The sequence below is a fragment of the Simochromis diagramma genome, unplaced genomic scaffold (assembly GCF_900408965.1).
Source record: "Simochromis diagramma unplaced genomic scaffold, fSimDia1.1 OVJJ01000421.1, whole genome shotgun sequence".
NCBI classification, from domain to species: domain Eukaryota; kingdom Metazoa; phylum Chordata; class Actinopteri; order Cichliformes; family Cichlidae; genus Simochromis; species Simochromis diagramma.
Genome location: NW_024387250.1, coordinates 6,238,928 through 6,252,718, shown reverse-complemented (window position 1 = coordinate 6,252,718; position 13,791 = coordinate 6,238,928). Strand labels below are relative to the sequence as shown.

At 44.5% G+C, this 13,791-nt stretch overlaps 1 protein-coding gene across 10 annotated transcripts in view; it reads right to left on the bottom strand.

Annotated features, from left to right (window-relative positions):
* Positions 1–1,140: 1,140 nt before the first annotated feature.
* Positions 1,141–13,791, bottom strand: part of zmiz1a (zinc finger, MIZ-type containing 1a) — a 107,212-nt gene continuing 94,561 nt past the window's right edge. For 8 of the 10 annotated variants that reach the window (XM_040001015.1, XM_040001016.1, XM_040001018.1 and 5 more), the window contains 18 exons: positions 12,250–12,385; positions 10,350–10,464; positions 10,003–10,223; positions 9,707–9,908; positions 9,321–9,602; positions 9,035–9,211; positions 8,803–8,871; positions 8,494–8,659; positions 8,212–8,353; positions 7,061–7,271; positions 6,772–6,877; positions 6,485–6,645; positions 6,309–6,376; positions 6,160–6,228; positions 5,798–6,075; positions 5,254–5,438; positions 4,504–4,791; positions 1,141–4,272 (listed from right to left, as the gene is read on the bottom strand). In XM_040001015.1, the coding sequence (XP_039856949.1) occupies positions 4,165–4,272; positions 4,504–4,791; positions 5,254–5,438; positions 5,798–6,075; positions 6,160–6,228; positions 6,309–6,376; positions 6,485–6,645; positions 6,772–6,877; positions 7,061–7,271; positions 8,212–8,353; positions 8,494–8,659; positions 8,803–8,871; positions 9,035–9,211; positions 9,321–9,602; positions 9,707–9,908; positions 10,003–10,223; positions 10,350–10,464; positions 12,250–12,385 (2,984 nt within the window). In that variant the 3' untranslated portion in view covers positions 1,141–4,164. The remainder of the gene's footprint in view (positions 4,273–4,503; positions 4,792–5,253; positions 5,439–5,797; positions 6,076–6,159; positions 6,229–6,308; positions 6,377–6,484; positions 6,646–6,771; positions 6,878–7,060; positions 7,272–8,211; positions 8,354–8,493; positions 8,660–8,802; positions 8,872–9,034; positions 9,212–9,320; positions 9,603–9,706; positions 9,909–10,002; positions 10,224–10,349; positions 10,465–12,249; positions 12,386–13,791) is intronic. The other 2 variants (XM_040001020.1, XM_040001022.1) reach the window with 2 other exon arrangements.

The window sequence follows — 13,791 nt, the reverse complement described above, 5'->3', positions numbered from 1 at the left end:
ACCTCTCATTTCTCTGCATTTTTTGTCCAAGATGCAAGATTCTTTTTTTTTTTTTTTTAAAGGGCAGTAGTTCTTTAGACTTTCTGAGGTCTTTCGAAGTCTTTCTTTGGATGAGTTTTCACTCATTTTCAGGCCTTATTTCTGGCCTTCCCCCCCCATTAAAAAAACCCCCAAAACATGTAATGCTGACCTATGAATCATTCAAGGATTAAAAAAGGCACCTAATTAAAGGGACGAACTAGTGCTGTCTACACTTAACAGACAAAATAGTAAAGAGCCCATTTTATATTGTATCTTTAGGCCCTGATACTAGCAGCCTGAATCTATCTGCAGCTGAACAGTATCTGAAAGTGGTGTCCTTAAAAAAACGGGAAAAAAATCCATGACGTAAGAGACCGAGAAAGTCATACAAAAATTGTTTGCTTCAAATTCTTGCTGTTAAATGTGGTTCTGCAAGCTACTGAGTCATGGAGTGTTCTTTCTTTTTCACTCAGCTGTACATAATATATAAATAGTTTAAACTGACTATATTTAGAACAGTAGCATCACACTATCACTAACAAAGCATGAAGGTCAGAGTTGAGCTGGACGTGGGTTGTAAAGGCGCCTGCTGTGCATAGCAACTTGTAAACAGGCTAAAGAAGCTTAAATGTATGGAGTTTACCAACTGGACGTGTCCATGTGTATCAGTGGAGCGTTCAGCTGAGGCAGTGAGCTGTGAGACTGTGAATGATTTCGACTTTGTGGTCTGCATTTCAATGTTCGGGCTGGATCAGGTAACCTTGAATCCTCTCTTAATTATGTTATATTATGTTATGTTATAATAGGCCTAGCTGCCGAGGGCTTTCCATGACTCACTATGTGCTTACACACCACTTTGCATTTAGTTACTAGATATTAGTAATCTCTGACTGTCTTCCAGTTTGTCCTGTCTTCCTCTAATTAACTCCAACTCATTGCTTCACATGACTGCACCTCCCTGTGATTGTTCCGCCAGAGGTTTCTTTGTGTTAAAAGCATTTTGAGGCGACTGCTCTGTGATTTTTGCACTACATGTAAATACAAGTGAACTGAATTTTTTTATTGTTCCATGGAACATGTTGGACAAGTCGAGCCCAAAATACACAGCAGGCCGCCAACTGTGTTTCATCTGAATACATATTTATTAGATAAATATTAGGATGTCACATCATCTAACTACATACAGATTTGCAAGACTAAAAATCACAATGTTCTTCTGACCAGTTTAGAATATGAAATGATTGTACATAGAATGTACAAAACCAAATAGACAACTGCCACTTGTGCCAATCACTTCAGATTGTACCTTTATAGCATAAGTTTTGCCAAATTGCATAAAAATTATAAATTTGACAAAATGTTTTACAAACTGTAAATTTTGGAAACAACCCTCGAGAGCCTTCTCGAAGCTCGATGTCTCCCGAGTCCCAATTATACCTCAAAAGGTCGGAATAATTTCGTAGCACCTTTATAAAGTACACAGGTAATAATGAAATACACAGAATTTTCATATTACACAAGAGGAAAAATGTCTTTTCTTTTTCTTGAACCCCTTGTCGAAGGGGTTCATAAAGTATCTTACATAAATGAACAGGCATGGTTAGAGAGGTCTGCACAGACATAATCAAACACAGACTCGTTTTCCCAATTCAATGTCTGACAGGAGGATGCAAGCTTTACAAATTCTAAATACACTATGCACACTCCCACTGGAGAAAATGAATACATTTCTGTTAACGTGTCTCTATTTGTCATTTACATTATGTACAAAATATCCCTTATATCCCAAACCCGTCCCCCAATCCTTACTGGGGGTCTTTCCCGAATTTCATTTTACAATATTAATCGTCTTCTCCTTTAAATCCTCAACTAGTACAAAGTGTGTCGCGAAAATTACTCGATTTTTGTGAAAGGTTACAGTCATAATTACACACTGTGTAGGGAAATAAAACATCCCAATGCGGCAGTGCATTGTCTTTAACAAACAAATAAACAAACACAAAACAACATTTGACTCTTTCAGCTGTGTTGTATGCAGGCCATGTGATTACTCTTGAAGCCAAAATGCGGTTCTTGAAAAAGGATCATAAAGCCTAAATATGGGCGACTTTTTTTTTTTAACCAATGACATACAGTTTACTTCATATTCATTGTCTTTACTGCATAAACTGATGTAAACCAAATTTTACTCTCATACAAACACTGGACAAAAATAACTTAAAATGCAAAACAAAAGTGATGGAAACACACAGATCGATGGCTATGAAAAGCTCAGTATCACACCTCAAAACCATCCAGAGGACATTTTTTTTGCACATTCTCACCTTAAATAAAGAAGATGAGGATCCAATAATATTGAACAAATACGTTTTGGAGAAATTTGGACCTCAGAGCTGCATTAACAACCTTTTATATGTTTCTTCCCGCTGATTCAAAGTCACAGAGTAATGGAAAAAACTGTACACAATACACAGGTACTTAATACAAAGCCAGTGAGAGTGCATTTAAATCAATTCCTTACAATGTTGGACTGTTTATCGGGGACTGTGTGTATTTAATGTGTGTGAGTTGTCACCGACAGACACGCAGTACCATGTAGATGCCAGTAATAGTTAGGTACAGTACTGTACATTCACAATGTATTCACAAAGGGTATATACAACAGCTCTGGAAACACTGTCGGGTCATGCAGGTTGTTTTTTTCTTCCCCCTCCCAAACAGTAATAAAACAACAAAAGATCAGTACAGTCATACAGATTTTTTTTCTGTGTGTGTGTGTTTGATTTTTTTTTATAAAACAGTGATTTTAAAAACTTCTGTGGATGTCTGTGGGATGCTGAAATCCTGCTGTTACACCAACACACAGTAATATCCAGACTCAACCCCTTACAAAAAGCACAGGACAGCTGCGGTGACTGATTCGTGTCAATGAAGGGAAAGGGAGCAGGAGGTTGAACGAAGAAAACACAAAGACGCTGACAAAGAACAAAAACCCCCGATGAATTTACAATAAAATAATAAATATAAAGACTAGAAAGATAATGATTTGATCAAGCACATCTAGGCTGGACAAAAGACAACAGGAGCCGTTGGCACACATGCACTTGTGATGGAAACGGTGCTGAATTCGATGAGAAGTGAAACGTCACAATAAATACACAGGTGCTGAGACAGCTCTTTAAGCTAGATTGTCCCCTCCCTCCCCCCTCCTCTTCTGTCTCAAACTTTCTCTCTCCCGCTGTTTTCCACGTACGCTCGCAGGCAAACGAAAGAGGACGCGGAAACACACTCGCAGTCGGGCACACACACACACACACACCACATTTCACACTATGTGCACTCGCCTCCTCCGCTGACACTCAAGGACGATTGAGTTTGTCCTCTCAGTGCACTGATTCTGATGAGTTCCAGTTATTTAACCACCTCACACACACACACACACACACACACACACACACACACACATTCAGAAGTCTAGGGAGGTGGGGGGGTGGCAAGGTCAAAGGGCATGGCATACGCCAAAGTTTTGGAAGAACACATTTCAAGGGTAAAAACACTCTTACAAGACAATGTCTTTGCCGCCAACTCTCGTCCTTTTTTTTTTTTTTAAATGAAAATTATAGATATTTATATAAACAACAAAGCTACAACACTTTTCCTGGAGCCCACAACGGCTCCTGTCTCCTCTGTGTTGATTACATATAATGATTATAGCTGCACAGTTTTTCAGTTGAAAAAAAGTCACAAATATTTAATATATATATGTATATGTATACATATATACACACACACATATATATATATATGTATATATGAAGTCACTTTAGTGCCCACCGACATGGCTGTAAATGGCGTGTTTCGAGTCAAAGGTGGTGGAACTGGTGTGTTGAATCTTTGCACAAGCGAAAGAAGGAAGTGTGGGGGACGAGAGGCTCTCCTGCTCTCTCCCTAGGAGTTCCCAAACAGGTGCCCCCCCCCCCAGCTGTGCTCCTGTGCCGCACATTCTCCGTTTGTGTGTAAGTGCATAAGAAAGCTGTTTTGAAGTGTTAACAGGAGGTCGGTCAGGCGTCTGCGGACGGGGCGGTCCGACACGTCACAACTCCCGCGGGGGTGAACGAGGGGCTCATGGGCAAGGCGAAGGTGCTAGTTGTTCTCAAAAAGGGAGAGGAGGTCGTCGTTGCTGTTGGTGGGAAGGTCGGGGGGGTCCAGGTATGAGAGCAGCTCTTCTGGATTCGCCAGTTCGGGAAGCAACTGTGCACGAAAGGCAGAAAAAAACAAAAACATGATTTCTTTTGTTCTTTTTTTCAAGGAAGGCAAATTTACCTTTTCTAGTGACTTCATATGAAGTGTTGATGCTAGCGTGCACATAAACAGCTACCGCCGAGAGTCAAATGTTAACAGAAAACAGCAGAGAGATGAGAGCAGCTGCGGCAGACAACAGGTCAACAGTTAGCTTACGGCACCCAAAGCAGACACACTTACATCCAGGGAGGGTTCGGGCATATCCTGGGCTCCCTGACCCATCTGCCCATCTGAGGAGGGGTTAAAGTTCAGATCGCTGTGAGGATGACTGTTCTGCCCGGGATGCTGAGGCTGCGGCTGAGGCTGCGACTGGCGAGGCGGGTGCGATGATTGGCCACTGTGATGCAAGGGCTGCCCTGACTGGACACTGTGATGTAAAGGCGGCCCTGTTTGGCCGCCGGGGTGGGGAGACGCATGCAAGCTCTGCTGCTGCTGCATGGAGTTATGGGACTGATCGGAATGGGACATCTGCAAGTGCGAGAGGGCAAACAAAGAGCGACAGTGAAGGAGAGACGGGAGGGGAAAAAAGGAGAAGGATAAAGCGAGAGAGACACAGAGAGGGAAGGAGAGAGTGTTAAGGGGGGAAGGAAGGGGGGGAGCGAAATGAGTTCCAGCGTGAATAATATGGAACAGGCTTTCTAAATGGAAGCTGCGATCAGCAGACATGTACAGCTGCAACATTATACGGTGACATGAGCATGTGAGCATGACTGAGCACACATGCTGGCTAGAGGCACAGGCTGCACCTTGGTCAGATAAGAAATACAGGTTTTCAGTACGGCACAGATTCTCTAGAGAGTTTCTTCCTTAGACTAAGCAGCAAACATGACTAACTTAGCATCGCATTAAAAAAAAGCCCAAATATATGAAAAGCTTAATGTGCAACTTGATTCCCATAAACCATGAGCAGCCAAAGTCAGATGTACTCACTGGATCATTCATGCTGTGGCTGAGGGGCTTATCCTGTGGGAGGAGACCACCAGGCCCGTCCGGAGGATGGGATAGCTGAGGTCCATGGATGAAGTCATTCATAGGGGGACCCCCTCCACCTCCTCCGCCGCCGGAGGGGTTCCCGTGAGGGAAGTCGAAATTCCCCTGGGTGTGGTAGCTGTTGCCTACAAGGAGAGAAGATAAAACACATCTTTTGAAGGGGCTAACTGCAGTTTGGTCCCACTCACTCATTTGATGAGGAATCCCTGATGTTGCAAATAAAATGTACCTTTATCAAAGCAGTTACATAACAGGATATACCATTCTACTTTTTTTTTACTGATGAGAAACATTTATCAGAGCAGGAACATTTTTTAAAACAGTTTCAGCATAAAACTCTCCTTGGGGCTGTTTCTTTGTTTAATGCACTAGAGACACATCAATAGATCCTGCTGCAAAATGCACAACGGCTCATTCTTCCGATAAATGAGATGACTCTCCTGTTATTTTTCTACACTGCAGGACGCTGCCTGCTTTTCATTACCTGCTCCCGGGTAATCTCCCCCGTTGCCACTAACATGTTGACCGGGGTGTGGTGGGTATGGACTCGGCCCAGGTCCGGGTCCAGATCCTGGGCCGGGGCCTGGCCCTAGCTGTGCGATCATTTCCATCACATTAGGCATGGTCATCTGACTCGGGCTCATTGTTTTAAAGCGCTTGGCCAGCGGTGCGTCGGGGTCTTCTTTGATGTGTAGCTCAGACTTGATGGGGACAGGTCGCCAGCTACATGTGGGGTCTATAGTTACCTCCTCAAACTCTGAACTATTGGAGGAGAAAACAAATCATGTTGGCTTCACGTCTAAACAATTTGTGCGTGTATAAACAGGATAAACAGAGTGAACTTACTTTTGGATGGCATTCAGGATTCCCCACATGTACTGATCCACCTCCAGACCTTCTAATAACGCAGTTTTACTATAAAAAAAACAGAATAAAAACAACACATAAGCTACTGGATGGATTCCCTAAACATATTTTTACACAAGCCTCCTTACTTGCACACAGGACACCTCCATGTCCCCCTCTCACAGTTGAGCTGCAAGTAGGACTCCAGATCAAAGCACTGCAGACAGAAACATCACAAATCCTCATTAGGATAATATTCTTCCGTTCACTGCAACACCAGGCACGCATTTCCATTAACATTATTTCCACTTAAATGCATGCAAACCTGAACATGCTTGCAGTCGTGCCCCCTCGCAGGTAGCTGGATGCGTCTGAACGTGATGGGACATTTCAAAGACACTTTAATGGCCGTCTGCTCCACGCCGTCTTCCCCGTTAAGAGTAGTGTTGCCCGCCGAGGCCGCAACGCTGCTGAAGTTTCTCTTAACTGAAAATATAAAGTGTCACAGAGGAAGCAGTCATAGATGTGCTTAAAGAACGATAAAGAGAAACAGGGTTGAGTTTACTGAATTCCGATGTATTATTGAACATTAACTACGCAAAGGAGCCGTACTCTTGGTGATGCAGTGTTCTGCAGGGAGGAGTCTCTTCTTCAGGAGCCCCTGGAGGACGGATCGCACAGATGGCCTGTGGACCAGCTGAAGCACAAACAGGTGGGACTGCAAAGAGAAGAAGCCATGAACACAAGCAGAATTAGTACAGGCAGCTGAATCTCATTCATACTCCAGACAATGCAAATTGAAATCACGTGTGTGTAAATCACTCCAGCTTGTCTGAACTAATGAATGAAGCCGCTACATATCGAAGCTGCTAGTCGGTGCTCTGAGAATGCGAATACTCACACAACAGCATGCGGTGACCGTAATTTGGATGGTGTTCCTCCCGGGTTGGCAAACGTGCTTCAGGTGCAGGGGTTTGTGGGAGGTTTTGTTGTCTCCCCTCTCGATGGTGAGAGGCGTGGCGTTGACGCTGACCTGGACGGAAGCAGGCCAGTTGGTGTTCATTTGCCTGTCTTCATGATGGTAGCACTTAAACTGCAGCTCGAGGTCAGACCTTCGAGGGTAACCAGAGGAATAACAGTTAGTGGAAAAAACTGGGAACAACAAAACGACAGCCGCACAGTCTGTACAATACATCAGGCACAAATAGAGGTTAACCAAGTCTAATGAGTTTGAAAGTCAATCTTTGGTTTTTTTCTTGTTTCCCTTCCTTAGGATGACTTATTGACAGACACCCATCCACTGAGACCATTTCTGATGAGGCTTAATGGATAGCAGATGGATCAAGTGAAGGGTCAGATGCCAGATTTTGGATTTTGCCTGTTTTTTAAGACCTGTAACCTCATCTTTTGCCCTCCACGTGTCCAATTTACTCTATTTTTTAAGGACATACTGCACACCCTGAAGACATATGCCAGGTTTTTGGCTCATGGTTGTTTGTTTTTGGCAGCTATGACGAAAGAACTGAAAATGACTGGAAAAGCAGGCAGTGTCCAAATAAAAACTTTGAAAGATCTCCAGAAATCCTGGAGAACTATTGCTTAAGACCACTTTATAAAAAACACGGGTGCCAGTTTAGCTCAGGGGGTGAGGAGATGTCGCAAGGCTGAATGCAACAACTCGGGTTTGATTCTGACCCAAGGCCCTCACTCTCCCTCCTTTCCTGTGTACTCTTCACTATTACATTATCTGATGAAGGCAAAAACCTTGCAAAGAAAAAAAAAAAGAAATCTGCCTCCTTCGATGTCAAATACAAAGAAATGAGGCGGATTGTATGTAGGCAACACTGTGCTAGCTTATGACAAATCAAGATTCTCACTATTAATAAACTCTGCAGTAACATGTGATTTAGTATAAATCTCATGTGGCGCTATAACAACAGCCTAAAATAACAGCACCCACAATGTAGCAACTTTCACCACACATTCATTTTAAGTGCTTGCTGTGCACATGCTGCACTAGTAACAACAAATACGAAACTACAAGGTTTTTACCTCCACATGAGGGTCTGGTGGACGGACGGTCGAAGGTGGAAGACGTGGTTGCTGACAGCCAGGTTGTGCTCCAAGCGGAACGGTTCCAGCACCACTCCGTCCCTGACTGGGAACGTCAGACGTAGTTCCTCGTTGGGGATAGCTGCGGACGAGGAAAACGGGAGAGGATGGCTTTTAATCTCAGAATGTAAATGTCAGGAGGTGAGATAAAAGGATAAAAAGGACAAAAACAGACGAATTAGTCATGTGAACGACTCGTTTCAGGTCTGCTTGGGTACTTACTTGGAGGGGGCGGAAGCGCTGTCATATTTGGTTTCATGTCAGCTGGAAACGGGGGCTTCACATCCTGGTTTGGCGACAGATACGGCGGAATACTACTTCCCGGGGTCATGGGAGGTGTGGGGTTTCCGGGGACTGGAGAGTGTGGGTAGTTACCAGGCCTGGGGGGCTAAAGAAAGGTGGGGGAAGTGCAATAATCAAAAGATCTGTTAAAGTCATTTCACAGACATGAAAGGCTCAAATCTGGCACCAATGTCTTCACCTGCTAAGACAGAAATTGCACTTTTACATGGATACGAAGGAAAAACATACCCCACTGCCTTGGCCGTAAGAGTATCCGCCTCCAGAGAAGTTGGTGCTCTGACCGTTGAAGGGCTCCTGCTGAATAAGGAAAAGCAAAAAAGAATTGATACAGTTCCCTTTAGTGCCAGGGATGCACTATAGTTTAGGTGACAAGGGTTCAAACGTCCTGATCTTCTGAATAATTCGCTTCCTTTCCCCCCCCTTCTGACCCTGAGTATGCATAAATGATGGACTAACAAACCTTGTAGTACTGGCTCATGGGCATGCCAGGCGGGTACTGCCCTTGGCCCTGTTGCCCCGGCATCCTCTGGCTGGGGTAGTTAGGAGAGGGCAATGGTCTGGAGGCATTTGATGAGGGATACTGCCCCTGCTGTTGGAACTGACTGTTTGGCCCATACTGCTGACCTCCATAGCTTCCCTTCAAGAAGAAAGTTTTAAAAAAAAGAAGAAAAGACATTATATATATATATATACATGTCCCAGGTGCTACAACAAGAAGAATATTCATGTCTGATATTTCCACTCACATCCCCAGGATATGGCCTCTTTATCCCCTGCATGGGTATGCCCTGTCGAGGTCCACCGGGATAACCTTGCTGAGGCATCCTCTGGCTGTGAGCTCCAAAAGGCGTCATGCCTGGGGTTCTCGCCTGGTTTATACCCATTGGAGGCCCGCTCATATTGGGGTTGTTCATGGCAGATCCCATGCTGGATGGATTCATTCCCCCAGGGGGACCTCGTGGGCCTGGCTGATTCATAAACTGGCTATTGTAGGCTGGAGCATGGCCCATCTGGAACGATGGACACATCTGGAGAAAACAACCGAATAATTAATGGCTACATTTTGCAGCAGGTAGTTACCTAACATCTTCCTCCATCAAACTGTTTGCCTCATAGCAGATGTGTACTGTACCTGTCCATACTGGTTCATGTCTTTATTCTGGGTTTCCTGCAGAGCCGCTACAGTGGCTGTTGCAGTGGCTGTCGCGGTAGCAGCGGCGGCAGCAACAGCAGCAGCTGCAGCTGCAGCAGCTGGCTGGGTGAAGTCACCAGGAGGACGTGTGTGGGAGGCCATTCCCATACCTCCTGGTGGTGCATTCGGGCCTCCAGAGTAACTGATGAACACATGATTTATGTTTTAACCACTCTTTTAAAACCGGAGCTGCTATCTTAATGAATAAAAAAGAAGACTGGTATCCTGTTTCTCACCTCCCGCTGTATCCTCCAGGACCACCGGGGTAGCCGGGCCTGCTGTACATGCTCTGCTGCATGTATGATTGGCTGGAACCGCCTTTATTTGGGAATTGTTGCTGCTGCGCATTGAACTGGGGTGAATTGAGCCCTGCTGCATTGCCAGACATGCCCGATCCCACTGGGTTACCCCCAGGATTCATGGGGTTATTGCTGTTTGCCATTGGGTTGCCCAGCACCTATATTTAACAAAGAATCAAAGAGGAAGTGAAACTATCTGCTAGGTTTGTGCAATAAACCTGTCTTAAAACTGTTTGCTGAACTCATATAATTACAGAGTGGGTGCTTTTCATGCATGGACATACCTGACTCTGTGATGTGTTGGTAACGCCCCACACTGTTGTAACCACGGACAATGACCCAGGGGGCTGGTTGGCGTTTTGTTGCCAGGGGACAGAGTCATAGGGAAATGAGCCATCACTGGAAAACAGATCAAAACACAAACATGTGCCTGATGTCACTTAAAGTTCTGAGTAACTCTGGGGTTTATTAAGCCGAAATGTTCATTCAATTTAAATGTCTGGCGTTGAGTTTCACACCACATTTCGAGCCAGGAAATCTGCTAATGACTGCACAAGTAAGATGAGTCAAAATTTCCAAATGTGCCGATAAGGACTCGTCTGTCCGCACGCACCGGTAAACATCTAAGTTCTTCGGATAAGGATAGGTAGTACACATCTGGAATGTTTAGCGTTCAGATTTAAAACAAATAGAGTAAAATACGAGATTCTGTTACACATGATAAACAAGCTAAGTCTCCATGAGGGGAGAGGCAAGTGGCCAGCAGTGTGGGAGGGAACTGCTGCTCTTGGAAGGCACCCTGTTTTCCCTGAGAGGTTAGCTCTCAGAATGGACGACATGTTCAATATTTCCTCATAAATACACATTATCCCAAGATCTTCAGCAGAAGCAAACAGGACTCTTGGCTAACTCCAGGCTTTTTTTCCCTTCTTCTTTTTTTGTTTTTTTGAGAGAGGTCCGAGCACACGCTGTTCTCTAAAAGCATTACCTCACATCTGTCTTCCCTCTAGGTTTGCCCTTGCACTTCACATCACTTCACTTCCACAAATTTTTCTGGCTTTTCTCCAATCAGTGGAAACCCTCATGAGGCCTGAATTTTAGATATGAACCTTAATTTCTTTAATGACTTCCTCTGATGCCTTATAAACACTATATTGCCAAAAGTATTCACTCACCCATCCAATTCATTGAACTCACGTGTTCCAATCACTTCCATGACTACGGTGTATAAATTTAAGCACCTAAGAATGCAGACTGTTTCTACAATGATCTGTGAAAGAACACATTGCTCTCAGGAACTCCAAGGTGGTACTGTGATAGGACGCCCCCTGTACTGCTAAATATCAGTCAGCTGTTATAACAAAGTGGAAGTGATTGGGAACGACAACAACTCAACCATGAGGTTGTAGGCCACGTAAAATTTTCTGCAGTCAGTCGTTACAGACCTCCTTCACAGTGTGTGGCAAACTTCATGGAATGGGCTTCCACGGCCAAACAGCTGCATCCAAGCCTTAAATCACAAGCTCAGTGCAAAGTGTCAGATGCAGTGATGTAAAGCGTGCCGCCACTGGACACACTTCTCCATCTGGCAATCCGATGGGTGAGTCTGGGTTTGGCGGTTGCCAGGAGAATGCTTCTTGTCTGACTGCACTGTACCCGATGTAAAGTTTGGTGCAGGAGGATTATGGTGTGGGGCTGTTTTTCAGCAGTTGGCCTCAGCGCCTTGCTTCCAGTAAAAGAAACTCTTAATGCTTTAACATTTTGGACTTTGTGGAAACAGTTTGGTATGGAAGAACTTGACTGGTCTGCACAGAGTCCTAACTTCAACCTGACAGATCACCTTCGGGATGAATTAGAGTGGAGACTGTTATCCAGGCCTTATCGTCGATTATCAGTGTGTGATCTCAGAATGGTGAAAAATTCCCATAAGCACTCCTAAACCTTGTGGAAAGCCTTCCTAGAAGAGTTGGAGCTGTTATAGCTGCAGAGGCTGGGCCGACATAATATTAAACCCTATGGACTTAGAATGGGATGTCTCAAGTTCACATGCATGGGAAGCTGGCAATATACTGTACACTGGTTATTCAGATGCAGTTTCCTCCCACCACACACTTTATTGAAAATGTGACTTTACTGAGAGCCAACTGCAGCAGGCTTTGTAATCTGACAGGGCATGTATCTCACCTGTGCGTGAGGCCGGGCTTCATGCTGTTCATGCCGGGCTGCATGGGGACTTTCCCCTGCGGTTCGTTCTGTCTGTTCTTCTGGTGACGCAGAAGGAGGAGGCGACCCAGCTCCTCGCACCACGACGACAGCAGGGCTGCAAGGAGAGCACAATGACAGGTTCATGATTCCTCGTGTGCACAACTGGTCTGCACTGGGTACTCATGTATTATCAGACGCATGTTTATGGCTCTATGGTTGCAAATGATCACACAGAATGTCGCTTATAACAGAGTTTTAAAGTTTTCCTTCAATAAACACAATTACAGGTGTCTAACGGTTGCAGCTTGATGTTACTGCTAAAGCCTCCAGGGGGCAGCCTAATGCAACACTTCCATTATCAATCGCTCTGTGTAGTTTCCACAACAGCTGCCTTACACGTCATATCAACCTGCAGAGTCAAATATAAACTGAGATCTATGTACAGCACAAAGGACCTCCCAGTTTTCTCTGCCACTGTGAGGAAAAAGCTGAAATGGAGCGTGAGAGGCAGACACCGGTGAGTGATTGGGGTTACAGATAAGAGCCGTGTAGAAAGTAAGAAACAGTAACATCTTCAGTCCTCCACTTCCTTCATTCATCAGCACCACTTTATTCTTTGCCTCGTTGTCCTCTCATGTCTCTAAGGACTAATCAGACAGCCTTCTCATCCCGCCTTCATGAAGATAAGAGTTGGGATTTTTTGTTCTTGTTCCAATGATGTGCCAATTTTATTTGATTTTGTTGTGTTTTTTCCCAATGCCAATCAAGTTGTCTTCTTTTTTTAATCGATGGGTTATTTGAAAGTTGCCTTGACAAACATCAGCCTAACAAAAGAAAGGTTACCGTGTTCATCATTTTATTAAATAGTTTAAGATGCTATTTATAGCCTTGTAGAGCCAGATACAGCAGCTTTTAGAAGGTGCTGTTACTAGGTTTGGGGCGGAGGGGGGGGGTGTTACAAAGTCCATGACACTGAAATTGGCACTGCATTAAGATTTACACCATGTCTAAATGATCTAAATGAAAGGAAATTAAAAACATGACATGACAAGTGATTATTTCTGAAGTCACTCGAAAAAGACGAGGAGTGAAAGGAACAACAAAGAAAGGAGAGAAGGGAAAAATAAAGAAGAGGAGCGGTTACACTTTCCTCTGCAGGGTGGAGAGAGCCAAGCCTCCTAGTTAAAGAGGAATTATTCCACCCTGCCATTACGGAGAGCTTATCTCCCCACTAAATCACCACCTCCACACAGAGGGACTGTCTCTTCAACAGGCAACCCACCATTTAGACCTAAAACTCCAAGCTCGAGTGATGGGAGTTGCTTTGAGGCAGGGAGAGACAGGCAGAGGACAAAAGAGAGCAATGACGACTTATCACATCAGCGTGGTTATGAGCTACTGAATCTAACAAGCTGCCAAGGCCAGATGTCATTCATAATAGAGTGAGGGTCTGCTCTGGGCGTCGTGCATATTTAGCGAGCTTAGTACAGTGAACATGACCTTGTTTTCACCTCACAGCCC